The sequence below is a fragment of the Mixophyes fleayi genome, chromosome 1, assembly GCF_038048845.1.
Source record: "Mixophyes fleayi isolate aMixFle1 chromosome 1, aMixFle1.hap1, whole genome shotgun sequence".
NCBI lineage: Eukaryota > Metazoa > Chordata > Amphibia > Anura > Limnodynastidae > Mixophyes > Mixophyes fleayi.
Window position 1 is genome coordinate 438,422,572 of NC_134402.1, and position 13,812 is coordinate 438,436,383.

General features: G+C 44.4%; 1 protein-coding gene across 2 annotated transcripts in view; it reads left to right on the plus strand.

The window, feature by feature from the left end:
- ALPK2 (alpha kinase 2) overlaps positions 1-13,812 on the plus strand; it is a 96,181-nt gene that overhangs the window by 40,448 nt on the left and 41,921 nt on the right. For both annotated transcript variants that reach the window (XM_075184860.1, XM_075184867.1), the window contains exon 4: positions 9,472-9,619. In XM_075184860.1, coding sequence (XP_075040961.1) covers positions 9,472-9,619 — 148 coding nt within the window. The remainder of the gene's footprint in view (positions 1-9,471; positions 9,620-13,812) is intronic.

Here is a 13,812-nt window from a genome sequence, read left to right on the forward strand (position 1 = left end):
GGGGGGGGGGTGAGGGGGAGACCTTAACTGTGATTGGGGGGCAGAGGGGGACCTTAACTGTGGGGGGGAGGGGAGGGGGGATATTAACTGTGGGGGGGGAAAAGGGGGACGTTAACTGTGGGGGGGGGGCATTAACTGTGATTGCGTGGAGGGGAGGGGGGATTCATTTACTTTGGGGGGAGAGGAACATTTACTGTAATGAGAGAGTGGGTGTAATGTACTGTGATGAGGGATAGGGGGGCGCATGTATGGCGAAGATGGAGGGATGCACATGTATGGGGAGGGGGGCACATGTATGGGGAGGGGGGCCCCGCCAGATTCATTAGTACTGGGCCCCACAGTTTCTGATGGCAACCCTGGCCCTGGGAGTCTAAACTCAGCTATATGAGTGAGAGGAACAAGAGGTATGAAGAGAGATCTGGCTGCTGTGCAATTCTCATGATAAAACATAAATTTAGTGCATAATAATTATGCATACTTGCCAACTCTCCCGGAATTTCCGGAGAATCCCGAAATTCTGGTCAGTCTCACGGACTCCCGGGAGAGCTGGCAAATCTCCCGCATCCCGCTACTACCGTCAAGAAATGACGCGATTCACGGTGAATCGCGTCATTTTGGCCCTGCCACCCGTGACAAAATGTAATTTCCGTCGCGGGGGGCGGGGACAAAATGACGCGATTCACCGTGCCCCACCCCCCTCCCGCCCTCCAGTCATGCCCCTCTCCTGGAAAGAACTTGCCCCAAGTATGCAAGTATGTAATTATGGCGTAATGATTTAAAGAAAATAGACTAAAGTGTGAAGTCTAAACATAACATATCAACATTTAAAATAATGCATGTGGGGTGCAAAAATGAAAAATCAGAATACAGAAAAAATGGTGATGTCTTGTCCACAATAACAGAGGAAAGGCTAGTGGGCTACCTTGGGCTGGATCACTGGGCCACCTGACTTTAAAATGTTCCTGATTGGCTGCTGAGTCGAGTCTTCTCCCTCGGGCTAAAATTTGCCAGCCCTCCCCTAAAAAAGGCTCATTGGAGTTATAGATTCAGAGGTGCTGAGCCAGGTCCTCCAAGACCCAAATCTGTAGCCCACCTTTAAATTTTTCTATGGGACATGTTATGAGCGTCTAGTCGCTATCCAATAACGATTGTCCACTTTCAGTGATGTGGTTCCAAAGCACAATGTGATTTAATAGCAAAAAGTAGTAGAGTGAGAATCCAAATAAAATAAGTACAGACGTTACTTAGCAGGCGCTCTGGATCCAGTGTACAGTCATTCAGTCCTGAAGTCTGTGGACAGAGAGACTGAATACTGGTCCCAGAACCCCTGCTTATATACAGTCAGTGAAACAGTGAAAACAATACAGATGAGTTGACATGTTTCCTTAGGTTCAGGCTTCAGGAAGGTCCTGTGCAATGCAGGTCATTGGCCAGTTCAAACGATGCCATCCAAGGGTGGGGGTCAGCTCTCCAGAAGATGCATGCTAATCTTTCCGCCAAGAACTAGTTCAAACTGGTCTATTTACATTACACAGACAATACCATTTCAGATCATTTATTCCCTATCATTCATAACTAGCGTACGGACAAATAGGGGATTAGAATGATACGTGACATGATATGTTTCCTGTGACCTGAAGCTTAGATCTCACTCACGTGTACATAACATTATAATATTTAACTATAACATTAATTTGAAATGACCATATCCAATTATCTGACTTCGACAGACATATAATTCCAGAATGCATGGGAAATACGGCTATTGCTGACTTAGCAGATAATTATTTTTTTTAAGGGCTTAAATATTAAAACAAACAAAAAATAACCTCCCCCAAAATCAAAACACCAACACACACAAATAATGGCAGACTAGGTCGAGTTTTAGTCTCTCCTCTGCCATCATATACTATATTTCTTTGTTTCTATCATGCCTTCCAACATTCACCTAAAGGTCAGTGACATAAACCAGCTCAGCAGTATATGATCCAGATAGCTGTACTGTGGCGAGCGCAGTAGTTTCCATATCGTGACCTTACTGGAACTGAGGATCACCTGACGAGGAGGTTTAGGGCCTCTATCAAACGCGGCACCGACAGCTTTATTACATGTTGTGAAACAAGACTCTCTCAGAGTGAAGCAACGATGGAGACGTTACTCCGAAGACGTCAGCGCAGCAGTTTGCTGCACCCCACACCTGTAACTTTCCACTTGGCAGAACTCTATTTGAGAACTTGGAAGGAGACTATTTTTACCAGTGAGGGATCTGGTTTTGGAAAAAAAATAGAGTTGGATACATTTATAAAAAAAAAAATAAGTGCTGTAACCCATGGCAACCAGTCAGATCTGTGCTTTAATTTCTGAAGTGGACTAAAAAGATAGTTAGAATTGCATTGGTTGCTATGGGTAACATTATTTTTTTGTGCACCAGTTTTCATGTCTTCTAACTTCTGTTAAAATGGCTTTGCCCCTTGAAAGAATTGTAACAATAGCTGTACGAATGGATTTACTTTTTTTCTGCATGATAATTATAGATTTTAAACCAGAAGTAATACTCAGTTGTCCAGAAATACTGGCTGGCCGCAGTAAGAGGACTCTTACTGCTTCTTCTGTCAGTCCTGGGACCATCTGCACACAGAGCCAGATTGACAATAGGCCCGATGGAGTTGTAACCCGGCGTGGGGGGAGGTGTCAGAGCAATGAGTGGTGTGTGGTGGTGTTGACTGCCCGCTGTTGGTTTCCCTTCAGTCCTGTTGTTGGAAAGCAATGGGCAACTAATCACGAGGGGTGGGAACTGCGCCTACAGAGGCTGTGTGTGACTCGTGCTGTGTGACTCGTGCTGTATCAACTTCCACCCTGTCCCAGACTGAGGTCACCTACTACTTTTCAAACTTCTCCGGGAGATCCCAGAAGAGAAGTCATGTGACAGGGGGTAAGAGGGGGTGTGGTGACACCATTGCCTGTAGTTCCGCCCCTGCTAGAAAATGTCAAAATTCACAGCACTCCATAGCAGGGGCGGGGCTTAACGACGCAAAATCGCATCATTAAGCCCGGCCTCCATCAGTTCCAGGAGGTTTGCCTACTCTTCCGGAAGTCCAGTAGGACTCCCCGAAATGCAGGAGCCTTCCGGAGATTGCGGGAGAGTAGGCAACTATGTATTATACACCTCCAGTAGCCCCAATATACACAAATATCCCCAGTACATGAAGGACCTGAATTATAGCTGAGCGTAAAGAGGCACTGTTTACGTATGAGCTAAAATGTAACCTTAAATCTATTATATATGTAACCCCCTGTCACTGTGTGTAGTGTGATGTGCAAAGGGTACACAGTGCACCTCCTTCTCAAGCCCTGGCTAGCTGATGGGCATGGGTGTAAATGATCAGGGGGTCCCTGCACATGCAGGTGTTTCTCTGTAGTTAGTGGGACACAGGTAATGTCACTTTGTAATGCAGTGTAAAAGTCACAATAATTTGGGCGCCAGACCATCTCTATAACAAACTGAACTTTTATTTACACTCTTCCTCCAGCACGATAATCATAATGGTTGCAGAATATATACATCTCCTTACTCTCTCCAGCACAGTTCTTAATGAGCAATACGAATATGGTTGCAAATATCTTATCACTCCTCCTGCACAGTTCTTAATGTTATCCAGATGTTAAATAACATAATTTACATGTCTCTTGCACTCCATACTCACTGCAGATCACCCTTTCTGCAGGGGCACATGCATGGATGCTAATAGGCAGGCAGCCTCTCCTCCATGCAGCTCTGACACACTCTGTGTACCTTTCAACTGCAGCTCATCCCTCCTCTGCGGGAATGATGTCTCCTGTGCTCTGACACGTCACTCTGTGTACTCTCAGCCTCAGGATCTGACACTACAGCTACCAGGCCTCTTGTAGCAGCCCTCACTCCAGGGCCTCTTCCATGCGAAGTGTCCCCCTCTCTCTTGGGTTCTCTATAGTGGCATGGAGTTCTCCCCCTCATCCAGGGCACACATTCCTTGCCCTGGCTCAGTCACCATGCTCAGACTTCCAGGCAATGCTGGGGGAGCCTGGGAGCTTCCACCCCAGGTCCCCAGCTACAACTCTCCTCTTGTGTCTCCCTTCTCAGTTCCTATCCCCCCTTAATGACAGCCCCTCCTTCCTCTCACTTAGTCTCACAGGCTGGGCTGGGTTATCACCATGGTAACCAGTTTATGTAACTTTTCAGAAACTTCTATCTTACCCTCTAGGTGACCCCTCCTCTATTCACTGAGGTAAAGGTTTAACTAAAACACCACTAGGGGGGTGTTACATTCTCCCCCGATTAGCTGGGCACCCTAAACTACACCTAATGGGGCTGCCTAGCTAATCTCACTCACACCTAACTCACATATGACCACACACATGTAAACTTTTCTACATCACTATTGCATGAAAAATCACAGTGTAAAGTGAATACATACATAGCAATACAATGGCAGTATCAATATAAAACACATTTCACATTGCATACCCCACAACACCCCCAATGGATGTAAACATGTGAGTCACAGGTGTCCTGTTTTCTTTCAATGTACATTTAAATATGGCTTTATGCCAAAGCAATGTAGCACCTGCCCATGCCTGCCCATGTCTCCCCCCTCCTGGGTCAAAAAGAGACAGGTGGCTCTCGTGGGCCCCTCCCAACAAATACATCTCAGCAATATATGCAGGGGTGGCATTTGACCAGCGGGGTTGTCTTCCCCCCCTTTCTCTCCAACGTGGACGATCTGCCTTTCTTTGCTCCCCCTAATCCTCCGGAAGGGCAATATACAGACGTCACTTGCACAGCCTGCCTCTCTTTGCTTCCCCAAATCCTCAGGAAAGGCAATATACAGACTGCATTGTAATTGCACCTCACATGTTGAACCTTTTCTTCTTTTGCTTCCCACTCAGCTGGGATAAGTGGCACTACAAGTCTCAGCAACAAGCACACTGCTGCTCCATATACTGTCCTGGACAGAACTACTCAGCAAACAACTTGCTTTACCTCCTCATTACCCTTGGTCTCTGTTGGGCACCTAGAGACGGTCAGACATGGTGTCCCAAGGGTGTTTCTCCGGCTGGGCACACTGCTCTCAGTTCCTGTGTCCTGCAAGCACTTTCTCCATCTGTTGTGCTCGAGCCCCACGTTGGGCGCCATTATGTAACCCCCTGTCACTGTGTGTAGTGTGATGTGCAAAGGGTACACAGTGCACCTCCTTCTCAAGCCCTGGCTAGCTGATGGGCATGGGTGTAAATGATCAGGGGGTCCCTGCACATGCAGGTGTTTCTCTGTAGTTAGTGGGACACAGGTAATGTCACTTTGTAATGCAGTGTAAAAGTCACAATAATTTGGGCGCCAGACCATCTCTATAACAAACTGAACTTTTATTTACACTCTTCCTCCAGCACGATAATCATAATGGTTGCAGAATATATACATCTCCTTACTCTCTCCAGCACAGTTCTTAATGAGCAATACGAATATGGTTGCAAATATCTTATCACTCCTCCTGCACAGTTCTTAATGTTATCCAGATGTTAAATAACATAATTTACATGTCTCTTGCACTCCATACTCACTGCAGATCACCCTTTCTGCAGGGGCACATGCATGGATGCTAATAGGCAGGCAGCCTCTCCTCCATGCAGCTCTGACACACTCTGTGTACCTTTCAACTGCAGCTCATCCCTCCTCTGCGGGGATGATGTCTCCTGTGCTCTGACACGTCACTCTGTGTACTCTCAGCCTCAGGATCTGACACTACAGCTACCAGGCCTCTTGTAGCAGCCCTCACTCCAGGGCCTCTTCCATGCGAAGTGTCCCCCTCTCTCTTGGGTTCTCTATAGTGGCATGGAGTTCTCCCCCTCATCCAGGGCACACATTCCTTGCCCTGGCTCAGTCACCATGCTCAGACTTCCAGGCAATGCTGGGGGAGCCTGGGAGCTTCCACCCCAGGTCCCCAGCTACAACTCTCCTCTTGTGTCTCCCTTCTCAGTTCCTATCCCCCCTTAATGACAGCCCCTCCTTCCTCTCACTTAGTCTCACAGGCTGGGCTGGGTTATCACCATGGTAACCAGTTTATGTAACTTTTCAGAAACTTCTATCTTACCCTCTAGGTGACCCCTCCTCTATTCACTGAGGTAAAGGTTTAACTAAAACACCACTAGGGGGGTGTTACATATAGATGCATCCGGAGATTAGGTGCTGCAATCATGGTCACCAACTCCAAAACGTGCTCCTGCTTTGAAACATTTAACATATTTCAAAAGAAATGTAACTCAAATGAACGCTCATGTCAAAGGGATGCACTTAACTACCATCTGTGTGTCCTTATTGTACTGTAATTGTACGTTAACCCACTTTGAACATATATGCAACCAACATGAACAGAAATCTGGGCACTCATGCCAAGAGACCGAATTGGCAGCTTTAGGTACATTCACCACAGAAAAAATAATATGTAAAGCATTGCAGGTGTCAATCAGGATCATCTTATGATAGAGAATGCTTGATGCTGCATTTCAGTGTGTTGTGTGCTCTCCACTTATCCTATTAGAACGGGTACCATGACTTTGACATGACTGCTGTAGCTCAAAACATGCTTAAAGCTGCACTACCATTTAGCAGTTGGAGTGCCCCTTGGCAATAATAAGCTGCAAGCTCCAAGCTTGCAGCTTTGGGACTGACTACCATGAAAATGCGCTTCACCCACCTTGCTTATCCTGTTCAGTGTTCTCCTGCTGCACCAAAAGCTGAACCAGCCTTAGTACTTCAATCCGTGGATTGCTCACACTGACCAAGCGACTCCAGAAATACCTCTGGGGCTGAACCAGCACCCTGACCATACCAGTGCTCCTGCACCAATTGGCCATCATACCTCCAGGACTGACCCAGCACACCCATACCTTACCATGGCCTGCGCTCCATGTTGGCCCAACATAACTCCAAGACTGAACCAGCACTCCCGTACCATACCACAGCCCGTGCTCCAGGTTGGCCCAACCTACCTCAGGGGCTGAACCAGCAAACCCATACCATACCACAGCCCATGCTCCAGGTTGGCTAAACCTATCTCCATGGTTGAACTAGCAGACCCATACCATACCACGGCCTGTGTTCTATGTTGACCCATCATACAACCAGGCTGAACCAGCACTCTCGTACCATACCACAAGCCCCTGCACCAGGTGGCTCATCATTCCTCCGTGCCTATATTGGCATTCATATTTTAGATAACCGGGCCCTCGCATCAATTGGCCACCAAGATTTGGTAATCACCCCTCTCGCTACAGAGTACTTGTATCATCAGGAAAGGATACACCTCCCCCAGGAAGCGAACACCCATTCACGATTCCTGGATCTGGTCCAGGAATCGGGAATGGGAGGGAGGGATGCTTTCCCTGGAACCAAGAGAGCTCACTAACTCCTCCCCGCTCTTTTAATCTATTTACTTTGCTCCTGCCCCCTATGACACTTGTCCAGTCACTACACCTTCCTACTTTGTTAACCCATAGTGATCCAAATAGTTATGCACACAAAATACTCAGCTTTTATTTTCTCTTGGGCTTAATCCATCCCTCAGTTCTATTTCCTTCACGACAAAGTGGCAGTAGTTGTGCTTTTCAGATCTGAATGGTGGGGCAGGTAATTCTTTTATGAATGGCATTGGTAATAACTTATTGTCTTCAATTATATACCTAATTTTGTCACATTTTATATGTATCTTTGTGATTGATTGATTCAAGGTAAACTCCTATTTCTAGGCTTTATGTGTTAAGGGATAAGTCATTTTTAAGAGTTATCACTGAATTGTGTGTGCAGTGAAAGTCATAAAAGGCTGTTGTAAGACATTTACACACAACCCTCTTCTACTTACCTTACAGGATAGGAGGACTAGCTGAATGGTTATAAGGTCACATTACATGATCAATAATACTCATGTCTTTGGGAGCCAATTTCATATTCAAAATTTGTCTACAATTCCAACTTCTCCTAGGTGCAGTTACAGAAAGCTATCTGCATTCCTTTTTATTTTAAGAAACATGGTTTGCATTTTAATATAGTATGTCATATTATTGTTATTATTATTATTTTGTTACCTTAAACATTGTGGCTATTTTGCCATTTTATGTTCCATTTAATGACATTCTGCCTTTGTGTTCTTAACAAATTCATGTGCTAGATAGCTTGGTCAGTAAAAGTGCTACATAACTGAAATACAGAGTATTATTTGGTTAATGATAGATCTGGAGGACATGAATCTGAAGTGTGATCATTGAGCGCTGGTTGTGACAGGAGTCACACAGACACATCCTTGCACGGGGGTATTTAAATGAGGACAACAACATTTGTAGAAATATAATGTCCTTTCGATTCCAGTAGATATGGAAGACCTATAACTTTTTTGCAATAAAAATAAGTTGATTAGTAAGTATATAAATAGGCTTGCCTTAATAGGTAGCACATGTGTGTCCCTAACAACCCATTATAGCATTTTAAATCTGAATTCGGAAATTTAAGGAGAGTAGTCAAGTATGATGACGGGATATTTATCTATGACTTTATGTTATGATTGACATGGAACGATGTATGACTTGAAATTTATTGAGGGATGTATAATATGGTGGGTATACTATATAGATGGATATTTATTGGGAGGCAATAAAAAAATTGTTGAATAGGGACTATATGGCTGAACATCAGGGGGTTTATAAACCATGGTTATGGGGCAACACTTGTTGCAGGACTTAGTAGGCATGGAAATATGACCGGATATCATTTTGGGCAAGTTATACAAAGATTTGGACATTGGACAAGGGCTGACTATTTATTGAATGGTTATATGGGGTAGATTGACATTTGAGGTGCTATATAATCATAGCGGACATATATGTAAGTAGATTACCAGGGCCTGATTTTCTAGTAGGCTGGCTAGGCTGCAGGCTAGGGTGCAAGGCTTTTTTGGGGGGAGAGCAAAATTTTGGTGGTGTGCAAAATTGTGACGGAGAGGTACAAATTAAAATTAGTGTTAAAATATAAGAGAATAGTGGTTCTCCAAAGTAAAAATAAAATATGAAAGAAAAATGTAATATGGTTTTAATCTCGACGTATTCCCATGGTAAACAATCAAGACAATGGGTCATCCTTGGATGGGCACTGGAGGATAAGCGCGTAGGAGAGACCCTCAGTAGCGCTGGTACATGCTTCTGTTCTGATTTGAATGAAAATGAAATGAGTGACAGGGATTGCCCTGACCCTTTTAAAAAGCCAAGTGGAGCCGAGTTTTATGTTTGAAAGTTCTATTTCTGCCCACATGTGTATTGGACATACAGAAGGGCTAGAGATGAAGAATTAATAAAATAAGCTCTCTGACCATATTTATACACACTTAAAAAATTCCACAATCAACATACTAGCAAATAGTATAATACATTTTTATTTTATTGTGTTTGCAGCTCCCCAATTGTTACATAGTATCCAGGCTGAGATGTTTCCCGACTGCGCTGAAAACTTGAAATTATATTGTCATTTCGGGGAAATCCATGCTGATTCCACAATTACATGGACTAAGGATTCCAAGCTGCTAGCCAGAATACACCGCAGGTAAGGTTAACTCTGCAAAGACTACTTTAAGGCTTATTTAATAACATGGCGCAATTTGCAAATGTGTTGCAACTAATAGCAGCCTATCAGCTATTTAACTTCAAACAATATAAGCTACAGAATACATTGAAATCAATTATTAAGCCAACATTTATTCTAGACGTTAGCAAATAAGATTCAGCGTAAAACAGTTTGGTGTGTAATGATAAACAGTGAATGACAGTCTTCCAAATGGTGAAGCTGTGGTAGAATAGTTAGAGCTGGATTTAGCATTAGACACAATAGAGAGGCGGCTATTTCCTTCTATTTCCCACCTCTGTGTCAATTGTTATTGGGTTATGAATCTTGGCAATGGGGATGTTAAGGTTGGGGTGGTCCATTTATCTTGCAACGAGTGGAAAAAAAACCTTATTAAACACACACACACCAAGGTTAGGAAACCCTTCGCTAACCTCCCTAATTTCCTGATTTCAGTCGGATAGTCCTGATTATCCTGACAGGTAACTTGTAAGTTTGTTTTTTGTTCTACAATGAAAAATAGCTCAGCCTGTAAGGCTACACGCGTTTTTTTAAGGAGAAGGGAGAATACGCTGTGAGTGCATTGAGGGCTGACCAGGTACTTGCTGCATGCAGGCAGCTCATTGGCTCCACCCCCTAGCACCTGCTGAGTGGAGAAATGAGTGAGTACACACTGCTATGTCAACAAGTGTGAGCCTCTCCTCTGTGCTGTGTTTGTGGAGGGAGGAGGAACGCAACACCACACCTCCCAATGGTACCAATTTTGGAGGGCCATCCTAATTTTGGATGGAAATACTGATTCGCGGACCGCAAATGGAGACGGGACTTAACAGGAAAGTGGGCAGGAAATTTAGCTTTACATCTGCTTTCAGCACTTCAGTTTTGGGACACAGTTTTGTGACACATTTGAGGAGAGAGGGAAGGAACTAGCTATCACAGGATGGGGGGGGGGGCATAATCTATGGGGACTGGAAGCAGAGGGGGACCAGTAATATCTGCCCAATTGTTACCCTGCTCTGCTTTTCTGTTTAGGCTTTCAGTTCCAGAACAGAAGAATAGCCTGCCCAAGATCTATGCAGTGTGGGCAGCACGGTGGCTCAGTGGTTAGCACTTTACACAGCACTGGGGTCATGAGTTTGATTCCCGACCATGCCCTGATCGGTGTGGAGTTTGTATGTTCTCCATTTGTTTACGTGGGTTTCCTCCCGCACTCCAAAAACAAACTAGTAGGTTAACTGACTTATGCGGAATTAGTGGAGTTATATAAATAGATAATGATGATGATTATGTTATGCTGCACAATATTAAATAAATGGTATTATGTTTATAAACAGAATACCTTGCAATAGTGGTGTCCTGGTATTATATTAGGACCCTCTATGCTTGTTCATGTTGGGTAAAACGGAACCTGCCCCGTAGTCTTTGCAGGGAACGTTGAGCAGAGAAGTAGTGCAGCTCTGAGACTGTTGTTCACAATGAAACTTGTTCTAAAGTTCATCCAAATCAGTGTGGACATTTATTAAAAGTTCCCTCACCTATGCACCAGTTATGCAGCCAAAAACTTTGTAAGCGTTAGCAAAAATAATTATATTTAAATATGGTAATATGAATGTAAGGTTTAATGTAATAAATGAGATCTTTGTAGTTATTGCTTGTCAGTAGTTTAATTCTTTAAATAAGCACAACTTTAAGAGAAATGGTTAAAATGACCGAACATCACAAACCCCCTGGTAACATGAAAATAGTTTTTTTGCTTGTTGGGATCAATGCAATAGCATTGGCTGCAACTATCATAGTATCTATGCTACAGCTAGAGTATAGATACAGATAAATATGTCCATTTAAAGCTTGGGGACCTTTCAACAGTTGCCAGCATGTTTAAATTGGGAGTAGTTGCCAGATTCGATGGGCAATCTGTGATTGCTGGCAAACAGGATGCTTATGGAATCCAATAGCTGAGACAGAAGTGGCTGGCCAGATGCTGGATTTAGAGATCATCATAATCACCATTTATTTGTATAGCGCCACTGATTCCGCAGCGCTGTACAGAGACCTCACTCACATCAGTCCCTGCCCCATTGGAGCTTACAGTCTAAATTCCCTAACACACACACAAACAGACAGACAGAGAGAGAGAGAGACTAGGGTCAATTTTGATAGAAACCAATTAAATTACTAGTATGTTTTTGGAGTGTGGGAGGAAACCGGAGCACCCAGAGGAAATCCACGCAAACACGGGAAGAACATACAAACTCCACACAGAAAAGGCCATGGTCGGGAATTGAACTCATGACCCCAGGGCTGTGAGGCAGAAGTGCTAACCACTGAGCCACCATGCTGCCCACAGACCCAATGTACATACAAGCCTCAATAGCCACGTCACCTGCTGATACTGGTTGTTCGTCTCTACGGCTACACTATCACGCCTACATTAATTACTGTTGTGTATGTCAAATGTGGTGCTGTCTTCATGAACCAATATTTTTAATTACCATGATGAATGGTATTGCCCAGGGTAATAGCCAGGGCTTAATTTATATACAAGCTCACTTCTTTTGGCTATAGTCCTTTAATATTTAAAGATAATTATTAATGTCCACTCAGCGTAAGGTTTGGATTTCTTATCGGAGTTCCACTTATTTTTTTATGTCACCAGCAGAACAGCGTAGCCTACACAGAGCGGTGGTAACATTCCTAAAAGTTCAACCCTCTCCTGTTCATCAGGAAAGGCACACATCTAATTAATTTTATTAGAAAACCATTTAATATTCAGATGGACTAGCGTAATATTAAAAACAGTTTGCACAGCTCACATCGTGAACAATTACACAGGATTTTGAACCCCAAATCTCTGATGTTACCTGGGTCAGCAGCAGAGGACTCATTAGGTTGTCTAAGCAGGGTCGACCACTAGCTAGACAGCAGAACCATGCTGGAATACATTAGGGCTTTGCATCCAGTGCTTGGGGTTGTAATAGCTCATTAATGGCTGAAAGGTGGTGTTCAAACCACCTTTGCCAACTTATGTTAGGAGACCAGGGCAATGTTAGCAAAATCCACTGCCCTTGATGGCTCTTGCTGTATCTGGGTCAGAGGTAGACTGTAGTATCTGGCTCCCACTTGACTCATGAGTTATCCCAATTCCCTGCAATTACTGTGATATGGGGCACTTTCACTGGCGACCGATGTCTCTTTATCTTTGTAAGTGTTGTTGTTGACAATCTGGCTCCTTCCGCACTAGATTCCTACGTTGCAGTCATTAATGGGACCTCAAGCCACTGGATCACTAGTTAGCATAGCAGTATTGGAGTCCTCCTCCTCATTGGCTTGGTAATGCTGTCATCAGGATCTTTGTCTTTCTTTGGTCATCTGGGGCCATCTTTTCAGGGCTCATGGTTGTCAATACAGTGGCCTCTTCTCATGGACACCCTATGGATGATGCTAGAGCCATAATCACAGGGTCCACTGATAGCAGAGCTGTGACCGCCTTCTCAGACCTGACATTACCTTTTTACACCCCTAGCTCCATTTATTCATTGTCGGGATTGACACTGGTGGTGTAATGGACCCAACCATATGCTTTACGTCTAGAGTGCTCAAGGTTGTCTCGGCAGCTCCTACCACCGATGACCTGTAGGCTGCTGCTCAGACACTGTAGTCTATCTACAGGTTGTCTTAACGGACTCCACCACTAGCTGTGCTGAAAATCGTGCTGGAATCCTAAAATCCCGGACGGGACAGCGGGACAGAGCCCTAAAATCGGGACTGTCTCACTGAAATCGGGAGGTATGCTGTACTCAGCAGAATATGCAACTCACATCCGTACCCTTCTGTATGCTTCTTTACTTTTATAAAAAAGCCTGCTTACTAACAACCCACTACTGTACTGTATATAACACAACAAGAAATAGCAATCACATTCTCCCAACTTGTACAATTCCAACAATTCCACACATGGCAGCCAAGAGCAATTTTGGGCCCTGGTACAGCAACTTCTTGGGGCCCCTTCAGAAAGGGGCATGATCACACTAGGTTAATTGCTCCAAGCACTACACAGGCTGGCCAGTGCACCCCAGGAAGGCTCAGGCCCCAGAACTTTGTACTTGCTCCCCCCCAGCCCCTCTCGGCTCCCGTTTCCACACAGAGCTAGCTGATAGAGTATTAATAATCCCCAC